Source organism: Sus scrofa, chromosome 8 (genome assembly GCF_054392235.1).
Source record: "Sus scrofa isolate SSC_HxYL_T2T_F1_AM1 chromosome 8, Sscrofa_HxYL_maternal_Yorkshire_Landrace_v2.0, whole genome shotgun sequence".
Taxonomy (NCBI): domain Eukaryota; kingdom Metazoa; phylum Chordata; class Mammalia; order Artiodactyla; family Suidae; genus Sus; species Sus scrofa.
In genome coordinates this window covers 115907534-115925958 of record NC_139390.1, presented here as the reverse complement: position 1 = coordinate 115925958, position 18425 = coordinate 115907534, and the positions used below count along the sequence as shown (strand labels likewise).

The 18425-nt window shown below is 36.3% G+C and overlaps 1 protein-coding gene and 1 long non-coding RNA gene across 51 annotated transcripts in view; one reads left to right on the top strand and one right to left on the bottom strand.

Annotated features, from left to right (window-relative positions):
• ANK2 (ankyrin 2) overlaps window positions 1-18425 on the top strand; it is a 607793-nt gene that overhangs the window by 455295 nt on the left and 134073 nt on the right. For 28 of the 50 annotated variants that reach the window (XM_084973124.1, XM_084973136.1, XM_084973148.1 and 25 more), the window contains 5 exons: window positions 4044-4229; window positions 4675-4698; window positions 7723-7821; window positions 9007-9105; window positions 16345-16443. In XM_084973124.1, the coding sequence (XP_084829250.1) occupies window positions 4044-4229; window positions 4675-4698; window positions 7723-7821; window positions 9007-9105; window positions 16345-16443 (507 nt within the window). The remainder of the gene's footprint in view (window positions 1-4043; window positions 4230-4674; window positions 4699-7722; window positions 7822-9006; window positions 9106-16344; window positions 16444-18425) is intronic. The other 22 variants (XM_084973140.1, XM_084973126.1, XM_084973116.1 and 19 more) reach the window with 1 other exon arrangement.
• Window positions 907-18425, bottom strand: part of LOC110261983 (uncharacterized) — a 59449-nt gene continuing 41930 nt past the window's right edge. The window contains exons 2-3 of the long non-coding RNA XR_002346436.2: window positions 5955-6114; window positions 907-4280 (exon numbers count right to left, since the gene is read on the bottom strand). This is a non-coding gene — a long non-coding RNA (uncharacterized LOC110261983). The remainder of the gene's footprint in view (window positions 4281-5954; window positions 6115-18425) is intronic.

Here is an 18425-nt window from a genome sequence, read left to right as displayed (position 1 = left end):
AGAAATTTTAAAACCCCTGGCCTGGAGTGAGTGCTTGTCACCCAGAAGCTATCTTGTTTAATTTTTAATGCCTAATATGACCTCCTTTCTGGACAATTAAGCCTTTAGGTGAAATAAACACAAAATCCTTTCTACCCTGCATTGCGAGGAGAGGTCATTACAATCTATTAAATTCATGTCCAGGCCCTTTGAGTGAAAACTTTTTATGGAACCTCGAAATGACTTTCTGACCGCTTCTTCTCGTTCATCAAAAACAATCCCAGACATCACTCGTAATAGGAGGGTTTCCCGTTTAAGGCTGGAAAACACAAGTGCCCAGTATGAAACAATTTCACATTCTCTATTCAGCACACTCAGATTTTACACTCTTACCATGCAATTACAGTGCGATTCTTATGATTTTGATTTTGTGACTCCCTGAGATATTAATTCTGTCAATAAGTAGAATGTGAGTGTCTTCAGTTCAGTCAGGCACAGCTTGGGTACCAGTATGAGACTATGTCTCTGCATTAGGAACTCTGAGAAAGGTACCAAAATAAGGAAGTCTGCATTTGCTTTATTTCCTTGAAAGCGGAATCATTTACCTAGAGAAACCATTTTATTACAGAGTTCTACTCACCAAACAGACTTGATATTTCTAGCGTGTGGTTTAGAGAAAAGCAGCCTGATGGCATTCTCAGCTGTCTCAAGGCTCCTCCAAGTCCACACTTTGGTAGCCTCTCACTCTGGTTCCAGAAATACTGCTGCATGTCTGGTCCATCAGCAGAGGTTGTGTTGTACTGTGATTCTCAGAAAATTAAAACCATCTCTGATTTCAACATAGAGATGCAGCTTTTGCAAGCAAATCACATGACCATTGGAATCCTAGCTTAGACAATATAGCCTGTTATCTTTTTGCCTGTTTCATTTTTTTGTTTGTTTTTGTTTGTTTTTAGGGCCACACCTGTAGCATATGGAAGTTTCCAGGCTAGGGGTCATCGGAGCTGCAGCTGCTGGCCTGTGCCACAGCCACAGCAATGCCAGAACTGAGCCACATCTGTGACCTACACCATAGCTCACAGCCAGATCCTTAACCCACTGAATGAGGTCAGGGATCAAATCTGCATCCTCATGGATCCTAGTCAGGTTCATAACCACTGATCCACAATGGGAACTCCTACTTCATTTTTAAAAATCACCTAGATAACTAAAATTAATTTTTCCTACTGGACGTACATTAACTTAGTTGATTAATTCCACACCACCGATCCTAATGGTTATCAAGAAATACACATATGGAAAAATCTTTGCATGTTCCCTTTTAGTCTGTCATTCTGTAAATGAATACATCCTCACGGGGCTATATAGTTGATTACTATTTGATTTTTTTTAAGTGTATGAAAACTGGTTAAGCAATAATTTTTTTTCAATACATTATGTTTTTTTCTACTATACAGCATGGTGACCCAGTTATACATACATGTATACATTCTTTTTTCTCACACTATCATGCTCCATCTTAAGTGACCAGACATACATGTATACATTCTTTTTTCTCACACTATCATGCTCCATCTTAAGTTCCCAGTGCTACACAGCAGGATCTCATTGCTAATCCATTCCAAAGGCAATAGTCTGCATCTATTAACCCCAAGCTCCCCAATCCATCCCACTCCCTCCTCCTCCCCCTTGGCAACCACAAGTCTATTCTCCAAGTCCATGATTTTCTTTTCTGTGGAAAGGTTCATTTGTGCCATGTATTAGATTCCAGATATAAGTGATATCATATGGCATTTTAGGGTGTGTTACTAATACCTTCTGTAGTCATGAGTATATATACGTAAAGATACCTTGAACCCATTAGTAGACTTGCAAAAATTAATTGCTAATTAAGACATAGTAACCACTTTAAAAATCAGATAATTGGGAGATCATTCAATATGGCAATGAAACTCATGTTTGAAAAGAAATAACGCTATGAAATTTCCCATAATGGTAGCAATTAGCATTGGTAAATAAATGGTGAAAAATGAAGCTACTGAATTTTAATGTAGGTTTCCTTTTCATAGCGTTCGTTGCGGTACTTGAAAAAGCCCTTCTCCCATGAAGTGTAGATTAGAATGAAATCCATGTGGTGGAGATCCAAAGTGAAATTCTCTGAAGGGAGTTCTCTGTCCCTCCAGTACCATTTTTCTAATTCTCTACTCCCTCCCTTCTTTCTGAATGTTACCAAAATTAGAGGCTGAAAACTTTTAAATTAGCTTCTGTACTGTCAGCAAATGCCTTGTCTCTAAGAAAAAATAAAGCTCACGTTCTTTTAATATAAACTCACACTGTGTAGCAAGGGTGAATCAGATGAAACATGCATAAGATAATGAGCCCCTTCTTTCCTCCTTCACAGAAGGCTTAATTTGTGCCAAAAAAGCTCTAAATTTAGGCCACTATCTTTCCTCTTACAGCTCTGTGCTTTACTCTTCCACTCCATGAAGTAATGTTTATTTAAAATTTAATTCTACTTTTAAAAATCCAATCCTTATTGTGGTAGTGCATATATAATAACATTTGAGGGAAATGATTTTCCCTCTGAAGTCTACAGTTACCTTTTAAAAAATTATTGTTGAAAACAAAGAGAAGATTATCACACGAAGTAAAGTAAGTCAAAAAGAGAAAGATGCCACATGATATCACTTATACGTGCAATCTAAAATACGGCACAAATGAACATATCTACAAAGCAGAAATAGACTCACAACCGTGGAGAACTGACCTGTGGTTGGCAAGGTAGGAGGAGGGAGTGGGTTGGACTGGGAACTTGAGGTTAGTAGATGCAAACTATTACATTCAAACTGGATAAACAAACAAGGACCTACTGTGTAGCACAGGGAAATATATCCAATCTCCTGAGATAGACTGGATGGAAAAGAATATTAAAAAGAATAGAGTATGACTGAATCACTTTGTTCTAAAGCAGAGATTGGTACAGCATTGTAAATCAACCATATTTTAGTTTTAAAAAATTTAAAAGAAGAAAACAAATGGAATAGTTAGATGAGAGTAACTTGCCATTGTCTCTAGAATACAATCATTAGCTGTATCATCAAATTGTCCTCATCTCTTCTCTCTGTTAATAGAAACATCTAACTCTGAGACTTGTGCTCAAGCTTTTGTGAATTAAGGGGGGGTGGGGGGTTTCACATAAACAGAGCCATGTATATATATTTTTAATTTTTAATTAAAAAAATTTTTTTTACTTATTTGTCACCTTTCCATTAACTGAATACTTGTTTCTAGAGCGAAAACATGACTTTCAAATTTTCTAGCATGGTCCTTCATCTACGCCCTAACACTCCTCTAACTTTGATAACCTGTGCTATTATTTCTTATTGCTTCTTAGGTTTCAGTTTGAAAGGGTGGGTTTTTTTTTTTTTTAACCTTTCTTAACACTTATGATTTTATATCTAAGTGATTTAAATACTATAAAATTCACCTTAGTGCAAAATTAGTTAGCCTTATTTGCCAAAGAACTTAGATCATATTATGTCCCAAATTTCCCAAATTATTGGGTGACACACCATTCCATTCATAGTTGTTACTGACTTCCCTAATCAATACAGAGACATTTAGCAACTTGCCGAGTTAATCACATAATTTATGCCCCTGTCTTGGCTACCCTATCTTTCATTCTGCGTCAGACTTGGTCTCCATTGTTTCTATCCTTCCCACGTTGTTCTTTCCATAAGTAGGCATTACTTAGGGTTGGTCCTCAGTTTTGCTTTCACATTCGAAACATATTTGAGCACATGCTGTGTGCAGTATGGCTTTGTTAGGACATGCAGATGTTGTAAAAATGTATCGAATAGAAAATTCAAAAACAATCGGATAAAGCCAGTGCATAGTATAACACATGGCTATAGTTTGCATGCGTCTTCACAGTAATTAATCAATCCTTGGGTTCTTCCTGTCCATCTTAATCATTAATTTGAAAATGAGATGCATCGATTCTTGGAGTTGAATCCCAGGCTTCCAAAAATTGCTGAGAGCTTCTTTTTCTTCTATTTTGCCAGGATGGCTTCACGCCCCTCGCGGTGGCCCTCCAGCAAGGACACAACCAGGCGGTGGCCATCCTCTTGGAGAATGACACCAAAGGGAAGGTGCGGCTGCCAGCTCTGCATATTGCAGCGAGGAAAGATGACACCAAATCTGCCGCACTCCTGCTTCAGAACGATCACAATGCTGACGTACAATCCAAGGTAAAAGCTAAACACACTGGGGAAAGGAACTCTTCGGCCGCCAGATTCCTCCTGGGGGATGACAAAGAAGTAGGCCGTGGTGATAATGCAAAATTACTTCTGGTCATCAAAAGAGCTAAATTCCTTTCAGAGGTATTTCAGAAAAAAAGGGGGACTGTCTGTTGGGTACAGTAATAAAGCAAAACAAAAGATAATTTTCTTTAAAAGATGAGGTTCAGCTTTTTAGACATCTGCTTATTTATTCTATTTATGGTAAAAAGAATAATAGAAACTGAACTGGAAAGATGCAACCGTATTGTCTAGTGGTACGGATGTCTTTTCTCGGTAGAATTGGTTTTGGCATGCTGGAAGCGTGTGTTCAATTGCAGATACAGCAGACTGATTGTTTCCTTAATTTTGCACTGTGTAATATCTTCCCTCTTTTTCCCACACAACACTGCTTCAGATGATGGTGAATAGGACAACCGAGGTACTGTATTGTGGTTATGCTGAAATATACCTTCTTTTTATTTATTTTATTTTTTCCCCACTTAGAATAAATGCTCACTAATTTATACTAATGGTTGGAACTTTCATTGCTAGGAAATTGATTTGGAAACTTTGCCCATAATTAAGGCAAATGGATAAATCAAAAATTTAATACAGCATATGTTTGAAGCATTATTTAATCAGTGGAACTCTTTAAATAGCTTATTAGAGGAGGGCATGAAACAAGACTCTTCCATAATATATATTTTGCTAAGTGAGCTTTATGATTAACTTTTTGCCAGTAAGAGATGTGACTCCTTCTCTTAATGAGAATTCTCAGGTTAGAGTTTAGTGAAATGTAATTTAAGGAGGTTTCTCTGCTACTGTTTTATCCTTTTATTTAAGTGCAGTTGCCCCTTTTGTTTTCTGTATTTTTTTTTAGCATATTGTATATAATTAGTAATGATATTGAGCATGTCATGAGCCAAGCATTTGCTTTTATCTTGTTATCTTACAATAGTTGTCAGGAAATCATCTATTCTCCACATACCTAAATAGGTCCCATCAATCAACAAAATCAACAAGGACATTTGGTTCAGAAGCTTCTGTGTGTGTGTGTGTGTGTGTCTGTCTGTCTGTCTGTCTGTCTGTGTCTGTGTGTGGGGAGGGTTTCTCTTTGACTATTGCTACCAAAAGGCACTAACATAAACATTGTTGAAAGTTTATTATAAAAACTGACCTCTACGCAGAGGCAAGTGACTACTTGTGTAGGTTGATTTTCACTTTGCTGAGGGGATTCTTTAGACTAACATCTCATATGATCAGTGAGTTGTGGACCTCTGGGGGTTCTGAGGATTCACACTTAATGTTCACCAAGAGTAATGTATTTCTGAAACTAATATCCTGCCTATTAACAAATTTACCCATTGAGATGTGAATATTCTTGAATTATTCATATCATTTCTTCTGTTCCATATTTGTGTATGGAACTTAGGTCAGAGATTTTTTTTTTGAAGGCCGAACTACTTAGTGAAATTGCTCAAGACCGGAATCATTCACATTGATATCTGAATTACTGATTTTAATACCTTTCATTTTTACCTGATTTTTGGTAATTATTTTAAATACATTTTTGAAAGCAGCATGTCCTTTAATCATTATGCTAAAAGCAGCAGTTTGAGTTAGATACATACTGAGTTAGAAATATATCTTCAAGGACAGTAGAATAACAAAGAGAGAGAAACCCTCCATCCATACCTAGTCCTGTAAGGTGACCTGAGCCTCCCACTTCCATGTTAATCAGGGAGAAGTTCCTCTCAGGGGCTTAGACCAGCCTCATGTTGATCCAACAGTCACAGCCTGAGGCATCACCATGGATTTTCAATGAGGTTGTGTCAGACGATAAATTAGTTTATTTCTGCACATGGGAAAAATAATATTATTATACTTGCGTAATTCAAAAATGATTCATCAGCAACCACTGTGTTTATCTGAAATTAAATTGTAACTTGAATAACAGATGCATATTCAGGATATGACTGGGTGACAGGAAATATCAAGATAAAAATGAAAAACATCTAGTCAATTATTTCCTAAAATATTAAAGTTTGACATCTTATAAAATAACAGCCAGGTTGTAGGCTGATTTTTTTCCTCTATGTTGACATGAATATTTGGCACCATGTAGACACAAAGTAAAAATATCGTGACCACAAGTCTAGGATTTGGATTGATAGTTCCTATTCTTCTTTTGTGTCTTGCTTCACTACAGTCAGAAATTATTTGCAGCTAATTTGGCTGGTAGCACAGAGGAATTTCTGTTACCTAAGGTATCTGAATGCTTATTTAGGCCATTTTTGAAACAAAAATCACCAAAGCCCATAAATTAGGTGAATAGAAAAATAGTGGTTGTGCTTTATTAATGTTCTTTAAAAACAATATTATTTATATCAAAGTTCATTTTAAACAAAAAAGAACAATACATAATAACCTCAGCACTGCAGGATTTGATATCCAGTTTTACAGGAGCCGTCTTTATTGTTTCTATAATCTTTCATTAAGCAATGAAAATTATGGAGAGCAAGAATAATACATCTTTTCATACTTTAATAAGAAAAGAATTAATATTCTATTGTGAAAATGGCAAACATTTCTAGCTAAATTTTCTTTAGAAAAAGAAATGAAGGGAAATATGCTTTTCTTCCATTAAAGACTTGCAGGCTAATTTAAAAAATATTCCAAGAGTAAACAGATTCTAATGCCATATAATATGTGATTTAACTTGCTTATTTTATTTTATATCAATCTTATTTTACTGATAAAATTTGATGTAATTAACATTCAAAATTGGATTCCACTTACATTCATTTTGATCCCAACTATACTGTTTAATTTTTGTCTTTTTAACTTTCATTATAACAGGAAAGTCTGGCTAAACACAGTTGTTAAAGAGGATAGAAATATAAAGACAGTGTAAATGAAGTGGGATAAACTGTACATCCTCTCTAAAAGTTTCTCAATATTTTCATAGTTCTGAAGATACAACACCAACCAATGCTGTTTTTCATTATCTAAAAAAAGCCCAAACCAAAAACCAGACCAAAAAAAAGGGGGGGATTTTGAGTTGTCTCTGGGAAAAAAAACTTGTATTCATAATTATGTTAATTTTGTAGCCAAAATTGTGTTGTTTAATCATATTCTATTTTGCTCCAAAGTTAGGCCAGCTCAAGAAACATGGCTTTACATAAGCAGCAAATCTTATAAATAGATAAATCGTTAAGGTAGTTAGAAATAATGTTGCCAAGAAATGTAGGATATCTATTTACTTATTTATATGTTGACCTTTTTACCACTAAACGTAAATAAAAGCACTAAAACTTGAGGTCTTCTTAAAGCATTTATTATCTGAATTGCATCGTTTGTATATTATGTAGACGATTACCATGTAGTTTCCTCCACTAATCTAGTAGTTCAACATACAGAGGTGAAATGCTTTACCAACTGTTATTTTCTTTGCTTTCCACAGAGTGGTTTCACCCCTTTGCACATCGCCGCCCACTATGGAAACGTCAACGTGGCCACTCTTCTTTTAAACCGGGGAGCTGCTGTGGACTTCACAGCCAGGGTATGGATTCAAATAGTCTCTCATTTTAGATAGCGGTCAATGGGCATTTTAAAGTAAAAATTAACAACAAGAAAAATGTTGTTTTTCTTCTGTTACCTGGATCTGTCTGGGCAGGGGATATTAGATTTTCCATTTTTTCCCTTTAAATCACAGGAAGTCATCACAGCTCAACAAGTGAAAAATAAGAATGTGTAAATTCACATGCACGCACATCGTTTGCAATAAGGAGGATGTCAGTTCTGACATCAGTTTGAGCAGTTACATTTAAAGATCACATCATGAGTCATGAATGAGCAGTTTCGAGTGGATAAAAAAATTAAACTGTTAAAATACTAAGTATAAAATGTGTAAGTCCATTTATACTGTGTCTTAACAGTGATTATAGGGCATACAATTTGATAGGGTTTTTTTTTTTAATGAATTGAGAATTTGCTCTTATGGTCTTATCAAAATAATAAGACACCATGTTGTGTTATATATGTTTAAGGGTATGCTTTTATTAGAAAGAAGTCACATGCATGAATGATAAAATTGTCAGTAAATGCAATACTTGAGTGCAAAATAAAAAAATACCAACAAATCAGGTGTTTATCCTTGACATAATGATGATATGCAGTAGTCAGTAAGAGAAATGCATGTAATTCATGTATATGGTATTTTTGTCCTTAGAAGTCTTCTGCACTGAAACTATGTTGAGCTCTTTTCAAGTTTTTCACACTGAATTATTCTGAAGCTGTTTTTAAGAATCATTCTTCCGTTGAGTATTGATAGGCATATGTGTATTTTATTTTTAAGCATAGGAAACTTTCAGATTCCAGAAGCTTTAACTGCATGGGTGTTGTAATAAGAAAGATAGACTTTAGAGCTCTATCCTAGGTAGGATCTGAAATGTTGTTTCTATTATGCAAATCTGCTCCCTGGTCTCTTGACTGTGATGTGTACATTCAGAACCTATGTTGTGGTTACTGACTTAGTTATGCAGTTTCCTTCCGGTTTTCATGCTCTATCGTGTTTTGTGGTTTGTGTGCTTTTTTGTTCCTTAAAAATCAAAAGCATTGAAACTGAAGAAACCTTGGATAAAATTACAAAATAGGTCCCAGTCTCCTTCGTGCTCTTTAACACAAAGGCATCACCATTATGCCTGGCCATACCCAACATGCTCTTGTTTGGTCTTTCCATGTATAGAATGGAATCACTCCTCTGCATGTGGCTTCCAAAAGGGGAAACACAAACATGGTGAAGCTCTTACTGGATCGTGGTGGTCAGATTGATGCTAAAACTAGGGTGAGTGTCTCTGTTCTTTCAATTTCCTACCATGATTATTTTTTGTATTCTTTTAGCAGGCACTTTAAAATACCAATCCTTAAACAATGCATTTTCAAGGAAATTGCTTTCTTGGATTTGATTTAAACCTCATACAATATTTAGAGGTTTCACATTGCAAAGTGGAATTAATATTTGCTCATAAGTGCTCGGAGAAACAAAATGCTAGCTCCTCAATGACATAGTTTTTCAAGTCCTCGTTTATTGATTTTCTGGGAACAAAGATCAAAGGTTGAAATTACTCACCTCTGATTCGGCTAGTTTTAAACATCAAACCCCCAAACTCATTAGCATGTATTAAACTATGAGATAGTTTGGATAGATATGAGTGTGTGGATTTTATATAAAATATTTTAATACATGCTGAAAATCTTTTGCCTCCAACTTTTCAATTCCTAAATCATTTTTAAGTGGTTATGCTATATGGACCTGAGCAGAAGATATCCTATGATGCCAATGGGAAACAGTTATTATGTTGCATTTTTACTCATGTCAACTGGGTAAGAGGCAGCGCCCTTTCATTTGTTTCAAACTTGTTGAGTAAAATATAGTTCTGAGTTTCTGTGCACTCCCAACAAATAGATAATAAGGTAGGCAGGACAATACAATTGTTGAACATTCAGATTCTGAAGGCAGACAACCTGATTTCAAATCCTACTTCTGCTGCTTACTAGCTGGATGATACTGGCAGTTTACTCATCTTCTCTGAGCTTAGGCTAATAATACCACCTTCTTCATAGGGTTGTGTGAGAATCAGCTCTTGGGTATTTTTTAAAGGGGGTAAGTAAATTACTTAGCTACTCATAATTTTTTATGTTACTGAAATTATGTGCAGTTACTTGCTTAACTTTAAATTTGTACTTCAATATTAACTCTTTGGAGTAGATTTGATCAATCATAGACTTAAGCAAAACTCTGAACATTTCTATTACTAAAAATTTTGAAATATATGGTGAAAGAAGTCTATAGAAGGTGGTGAATAGAATACATCCCTAGGAGTTCCCGTCGTGGCGCAGTGGTTAACGAATCCGACTAGGAACCATGAGGTTGCGGGTTCGGTCCCTGCCCTTGCTCAGTGGGTTAAGGATCCGGCGTTGCCGTGAGCTGTGGTGTAGGTTGCAGACGCGGCTCGGATCCCGAGTTGCTGTGGCTCTGGCGTAGGCCGGTGGCTACAGCTCCGATTCAACCCCTAGCCTGGGAACCTCCATATGCCGCGGGAGCGGCCCAAGAAATAGCAACAACAACAACAACAACAAAAAAAAGACAAAAGACAAAAAAAAAAAAAAAAGAATACATCCCTAGCAATATTTTATCTTCACTTTGTTTAATTCTGGGACTTTACATTCTCATAGTCCAAGGAATAAGGATCCATTCAAGTTGCTTTGCAAATCTTGAGGCTAACAAATATTTTGTTTAATAAGCCTTATCATCTTTGAGCTTCTAGAAACTACATCAGTCCTAGATTATACATTTTAGTTTTTAATGACCTCAGTTCCTAATCTCTTTTCTCTAAGACATGTAGTTCAGAGCACCTGTGTCATATTATCATGTAGGAGTTGTGGATTGGTTTGCTTTGTCTGTCAAGATCTTTGTTGTGGTGTCCAGTGTCTTTGCATTAGAGTTTTATGTGCTTCCTACCCTTTGTTTTGGATGTGTCTTAAGGATGCACATTGCTCCTATTAGTGATTTTCTGGAGCACTCATTCATTATTGAGCCCATTGACTTTGTTCTTATTGATCATGACAATATTTGCTTTCTACCTTAAAAGATGCTCTGGTTTGCATCTCCTGTATACATCTCCTATGTACATAAACAGTTTAAAAGTCTATTTGCAGATAGGCATTGCTTTTTCATGGAAAGAATACTAAGAAATGGATTCTTATGCTAGTTCTGCTAGTAACTAATTGTTTTTGAGCAAGTTAACAATGAAGTGTAAGCCTTGGTTTCTTCTTTTTGAAGGGAATATTTGGAATCTATTTCATCCAGTTTAGCTTTGAGATGTATCAAATATCAAATAAACAGAATTTCATTCAAGAACTTACAAAGTGAAAATAGATTTTCTAGTTGTATACATTGTACAGACATTCTGTTCATTTCTTCCTTTTTAATGTCTTTTTAAATTGAAATATAGTTGATTTACAATGTGATAATTTCTGCTGTACATCAAAGTGATTCAATTATATATGCATGTGTATTTTTTTTTCATAATCTTTTCCATTATGGTTTATTACAGAGTATTGAATATAGCTCCCTGTGCTATACAGTAAGACCTTGTTGTTTATCCATTCTACATGTAGTAGTTGGTAGCTGCTAACCTCAGATTTCCAACAAATAATCATTGTATTCCTACTGGGTGCTATGAACCCTAGAAATACAGCAGTTAATAAGACAGAGTAGATTCCTGTATTTAGAGATGTAAATAAACTGAACCCAAAAGATTAGTTTAGCAGTGTACTTTAAGTTTTAGCAATCAGCTCTTCAAAAAAATAAAATAAAAACCTCTGATTTGTAACCTTTGCCTTTGCTGATTTCCATGGTATAAATACTTTCATACTTTCATCATGGCCAGTTAGAGCTACCAATGTGGTATCCGTGAATGCAGAATTGGGAAAAGATTTGCAAAGAACAGACTCACTAGTTTGTGCAGACTGGTTTCAGTGCACGCCAAGGTCAGTCACAACATTGGAAGGTGGCACTGAGATTTTCCTTGTTAGTGAAAATACTTCCTTATATCTAAGGAGTAGGATTTTAAAGGCAGTGAGGTTCATTTGGCTACCACTATCAGATTTATCGATTTATATCATTCTTACCAAAAGTAAAATCAAGTAGGAGGTAAATACCGAAATCCAGGACTGTGATCTGGAATTGGAAGGCCAATTCTGGGACTAAAATATTTGATTACTAAAGGAATCAGGTTTGATTTTTCTTCTGTCCTTTAAAAATATATTTTAAAATAAAAAATGCTATACTTTGACTATCTTTGTAGATAATACATTGAATTTATATGGAATTTTAAAAAATATTAATATTATTTTTTTCTATCATTTTTATCAATTTGCCCTAGCAGTCAAATTAATCATAAACATTTTGCATTTAGTATATTTCATCAAAAATTTTCCCTTGGTCTTATTTTCTCACTTATAAGGTTTTCCTTATTTGGAAAAACGCAAACTACATAGAGGCTTTGGGGTGATTTAAAAAAATCATACCCACAGTTTCTCCCCCACTTAAACCAGCACTGTGTCAATCACTGAGACATTTTGCATCTCATTGGCATTTTCATCATCGACTAAAATCTAGTGTGAAATTCTGAGACATTTTCACCAGTGCCCAGGGTTTCTGGTATCTGAAGAAAAAAAAAAATCTCATTTTAATGTTAAAACAGAAACTTTATAGCTAGTTAAATAATGATATTACTAATCAGGTTTTATTAAAGCCATTTTTCTTTTTAATTTTTAAACTTATTTATTATTTAAATATGGAGATACTTCATGTAAGAATTATGGTTAAAAATTGAAATACGTATTTCAATGCAAACAATAAAAGTATACAAAAAACATTAAGGGGTGATGAATGGAAATCAGTACATCAAAAAAAAGGATCACCCTTGCTACTTGTTATTAGAAGGAATAATTAAAGTAATAACAATAGTTGCTATCAATTGTCATAGGCACATGGCGTTCTAGGCACTTGCTTAAGTACTCTACGAATATCGTCTTATTCATCTTCCTAACAACTTATGAAGTATGGATTATTTTCTTGTTGAGAAAATAGGAAGGTCTCCATTTGAGAAATGAGACTATCAATGGTAAAAATGAGTTTCAGAGGAGGTAAATATTTTACCTAAGACACACAGCTTAGTGATTAGCAGAGCCTATATTAACACACAGACTTCAGGATACATTGCTGAAAGAATAATCTAAGCTGAGAGGGAGGAGAGGAAAAGATAAGAGAAAATGGTTGTAAGGAGCTCATGCTGTGGGTTACCAGCTAGATAAATGGTATCTCTCTAATGTTGGTTGATCTTCCCTTTTAAGAATTACTGACGTCATGATGTGATATGGTATCTCAGCTACAGTAGTTGAACTGATTCCAGCGAAGAAAAAAAGAGAACCCAGAGAAAGGGACTCTGGAGGGAGGAAAAAATTGTAACCTTTAAACACAGTATTAAGAATTTAAGTTTAAAAAAAGTAAAAAGTAATTTAAGTTTAAACATCTTGAATACAAAACCTCCATAAGATTTTTTTTTTTTTTTCAACAGTGAGATACTGTACTCTGTGGGAAATACCCCAGATCTACCCAGATTGAGCATGTTGGGCAACTTGGATTTGATACAATTCACACATCCTTTATAAGGGCAGATAAATTATATCACTAAAATGTACTATTTAGAACCAATTATTTAATCCTTATTATTCCTTGATATTCTTGTGGGTTTACCAAGTGTTCTCCATATTTTCCTGGTGTTCTGAGAGTATTTTGGAGGTTTCAACACACTTACACAATAAATATTTCACATCTATGGAAAGCAATACTCTGCCTTTTCCAAAAATGAATTAAGGCAGCATCCCTTCATCTTTCAAACAAGGCTAGAAGTTACATAGGGTAAGAAAAAGCACCCTTAATTTATGTATTGTGACTCAGCTTCAGAGGGATTCGTGATGGCTGATCCGAGACTCACATCCAGAGTTCTGTGATTACAGAGCCTACACCCTGGACCGTTGTGCATCATTCCTTCATTTGTTGTGTTGGATTTCTTAAATTCTAGATCTCAGTGAAGCCCCCGTCAAGAATATGTTTGAGAAGTCAAGCTATATCTAATTGCTGTTTAACTTATATAGCAACTAATGCTCTGTCTTCAACTACAGGGTACTGACACCAAGATCCAAAAGTGTTACCATCTTAATCACTTTGCCTGCACAGTTTCTCTTTTAAGCTCCTCTCAGGCAAACTTTAAAATAACTTGGCATCTCAACTACAGTAGTTACATACTTTTTTTTTTTTTTCCTGAAATGACAGTCTTTTCATGCTAATTCCCAGATACCCAAAACTGCAACATCTGTTTTGGTTGTTTAATATCTTAATGATAGTTAAATAGATTTATTGAAGCAAGGAATAATTATCAATCAAGGTCCTAGCTGAAAACAGAGGGCACACTCAAATTTGATAATTTGAATAGAGACTATTAGAGGGCCTATTTATAAAATTGTGGCTGGACTGAAGGGGAGGCACAAGGAATAGTGGGGTATCTCTAGGGCTGGTAAGAGCAGGAGCCATCAGCACCCATAGACCTGAAAGGTAAGAATTGGAAGAGCCCTTCAAAGGAGAGTATTGTGTAGAGAAGGCTGTTTTGGCAAGAGTGTAACCTTATACAAAGAGCCCCAGGCAGACCTAGGAGATCCTTCAGGGAGATGCTTCCATATCTTCCTGTGTATCCCACTGGCTAAACCAACCAAAAGCCAAGGGGCAAGATGGCCCATCAGTACAATCTAAGGTGATCAGACCAGCCATGCAAAACAGTGAGAAGAGTGGAACATGGACCTGGAAAGGCAAATGGAAGATAGCTAGCTTAGAAATTCCAGAATGTTGGATCAAGAAGAGTGTTGTAATCCAGATGAATTTTATTTATTAGGAGGAAAGAATATCTCTGAGTTCAGAGATATAATTCTGGAAGCAAAGACGCAAAAACTAGGCTGATAGAGGTCTGGATAAATCAGAGCTTCTAAAGGCCTCTTAAGTGTTTGTCACCCCTCATTTTCCTGACCACTAGCTACCTCCTCAGCCTCTTTCCCTGTGGCAATCTTTTTAATTTTTTCTCTTAAGCTTGAAATCACCAATTAATTTACGTACTCAGGGCTTTATTTTCTCTCACTTCTTGACCATTATTTTTATATTGTACCTCATATTTCCCAACTGCTACTTTTTGGCCATGCCACCCTAAAGAGAAAGAAAACCAAAAAGACAGAGAGTTTTTAGAGATTGCTCCACAATCTGAAACTACCCAGGAAATATCAAGGTCAGAATGTTTTGTAACTAGCGTAACATATATTGTGCCATAATCCCATGCTATTTTAATGCTATTTATTGATAATAAATTTTTTGAGAAATAATTATGTAGTTAGTAAAATGATGAAAAATATGAGTGGAAACCTTTAGAAGAATGTAAAAAAAAAAAAAAAAAAAGGCCTTTCCCTTTTATGAGCCTTGGGGAGCATTTTTGGAGAATTTATGAAAATAGTGACAATTCAAGAGAAGGTAGGTGGACGTATTAGATTAAGAAGACTTTTTAGGTGATGTGTCGTTACCACCAAAATGAAAATAGTATAACAATATAATCTCTGGCAATGGCTCCAGGGAAGAAAGGCTTTCAAGTTCAACAAGCACAGCACACTTGGCATTCCCATCTACATTGAGCCTCCATGTGTGGGGTCTGTTGATCTCTCCCTCTTTTTTTTTTTTTTGTCTTTTTAGCTATTTCTTGGGCGGCTCCCACGGCATATGGAGGTTCCTAGGCTAGGGGTTGAATCGGAGCTGTAGCCACCGGTCTACGCCAGAGCCACAGCAACGCGGGATCCGAGCTGCGTCTGCGACCTACACCACAGCTCACGGCAACGCCGGATTGTCAACCCACTGAGGAAGGGAGGGATCGAACCCACCACCTCATGGTTCCTAGTCGGATTCGTTAACCACTGCACCAGGACGGGAACTCCTCTCCCTCTTTCTCTTTTGTCTTTGCCTTTCTCTTCCTCTTTCTTGCTCTACGTCAAGGTCTCTCTGCCTTGTTTTCTCTATTACTCTTCTTCTCTATCATTTAACTGATAGCAGTTCTATTACTGCTCTACTAAATCACTAGGACTGAGTTTAAGAAACTCTATCTTCAAGGTGGCAATAGATGCACTCTTGTGGGGGGCGGGGTTGGTTTGTTTTTTGTGGTGGTTTGTTGTTTTGTTTTGTTTTGTTTTTTTAGGGCTGTAGCTGCAGCATATGGATGTTTCCAGGCTAGGGGTCAAATCTGATCTGAGGATCTGACCTGTGTCTGTGACCTACACCACAGCGGCAACGTCAGATCCTTAACCCACTGAGAGAGGCCAGGGATCTAACCTCCATCCTTGTGGATACTAGTTGGGTTCATTACCACTATTTTTTGTTTGTTTTATTTTTTTAAGCAAACTCAGGCCTAACCTTTCATTCTTTTGGCAGGATGGGTTGACACCCCTTCATTGTGCTGCAAGAAGTGGACATGACCAAGTGGTGGAGCTTCTGCTGGAGAGGGGGGCTCCCTTGTTGGCAAGGACGAAGGTGGGTCATGAGTAAGAAGGGATCAAAATGTATTAAAAATGTATTTAATTGAAGTATAGTTCATTTAAGATGTGTTAATTTCTACTATGCATCAAAGTGATTGTTATACATAATATACATTCTTCTTTATATTCTTTTCCATTAAAGATATTTTTTGATAATTTCTATTCTTCTTGAAATCAAAGTGTCAGCCAACCATATTCTAGTTGCACAATATTTGTGTGCTAGGAATGAGTACTGAATATCAAACTTTTAAAATCATCTAGGAGTTCCCGTCATGGCTCAGTGGCTAACGAATCCGACTAGGAACAATGAGGTTGTGGGTTCAAATTCCTGGCCTTGCTCAGTGGGTTAAGGATCCGGCGTTGCTGTGAGCTGTGGTGTAGGTTGCAGACGCAACTCGGATCCCGCGTTGCTGCGGCTCTGGCGTAGGCTTGGCAGCTGCAGCTCCTACTGGACCCCTAGTCTGGGAACCTCCATATGCTGCGGGTGGAGCCCTAGAAAAGGCAAAAAGACAAAAAATAAAAAAATAAAATAAAATCATCTAAAATTTTTAAAAATACATGCACTAAGATGTATTAGATGTGTAATTTCAAGTTCTTTATTTTTACCTGTTATTTTCTCTATAGACGGAAATGTGACTATTGCTATATTATATGTAAATGAAAATATTATATATGTGAGAATATCTCTTACATTCTATTAGCCTACATTTTTGTGGTACTCCGAGATAGCTATAAAATATGTATAAGATTTTTTTTTAAAGCAGCACAAGTAGCAATACAAGGTAAGTCTTTTAGCTCTCCAGGCTTTATCTCTTAAACAATACTAGTAAAAGGATTGGCCTCCCTTTTTCTTCCTCAACCCCGTTCAGTCTGCTCTCCACAGCTAAAATAATCCCAACTCTGTAAAAGTAACCCTTTCCCATCTGAGTAAAAGTCACAGCCCCTGCTCTGACTGGCAGGATCTCCTGCTTCTCTGACGCCGTCTCCTCACACATCCTCCCCATTTGCCTGCCTTGAGCCATGTGCTCCCCCTACGATGAATACCTCATGCCAGGGTGGCCCCAACAGGACCTGTTTGTACTTGCTTTTCCTTCACCTCAGATGCTCTTCCCCCAGATCAGCAGAACCAGCTCTTTTACTTTCAGGATATCCTTCATCAAAACTCACCTTCTCCCTGAGGCCATTTCTGACTATTCTATCCAAAATTGCATTTATATACACAAACGCCCTTGGCCTTCCTAGGCTTTAGTTTTCTTCTTGGCACGGATGGCCTTCTAACACACTTATTCTTCTTATTCTTTTTCATCTGCCTGTCTACCACACTAGGCTGTAGCTTCTATGAAGATGTGAGTTCCCTGTCTGCTGTATTCCCTACTGTATCCTTAGTTCTTGAAGAGGGCTTCAGTAGGTGCTCAGCAAATATTTGTAAAAATGAGCAAAGGATTAAAATTAATTGGTGAGGATTTTATTTTCCACATAATCTTTAAATGGATAAAAATAGCATTAAAAATTGACAGATGTCAGAGAAACATGTGACAACCAGTTCAAACATGTTTGGAGGCCTGATTTCTCTTATATTTTGCCCTTTGTACTGTCGTCCCCATGATGAATAAATAGCTTCGCATCAACTTGCTCTTGTTTTCTAAGTTCATTTTATGAATTTCCAAATATAAAAGCAAGAATTTTGTTAGAGTATTTCAAAAACAAAAAAATTATCAATATTAATAATTTTAAAATCACATATACTACTACCACACACAGACCACGACAATTGAGACTTAAGGCATTTGTTTTTAGTTTTCCTGCACCGTTGAAATCACCTTCCTTGTTGAGAATGTTGGGCCTTTGGCTTATTCTGTCTTCTTATTCAGACAGTTTGTGCTTCTTTGAATGTAATGACTGCCAAACTAAATCCTTGGTCCACAGTTATTTTCTCGTAAGTGTATTTGCATTGATTAATAAGAAAAGACACCAGTC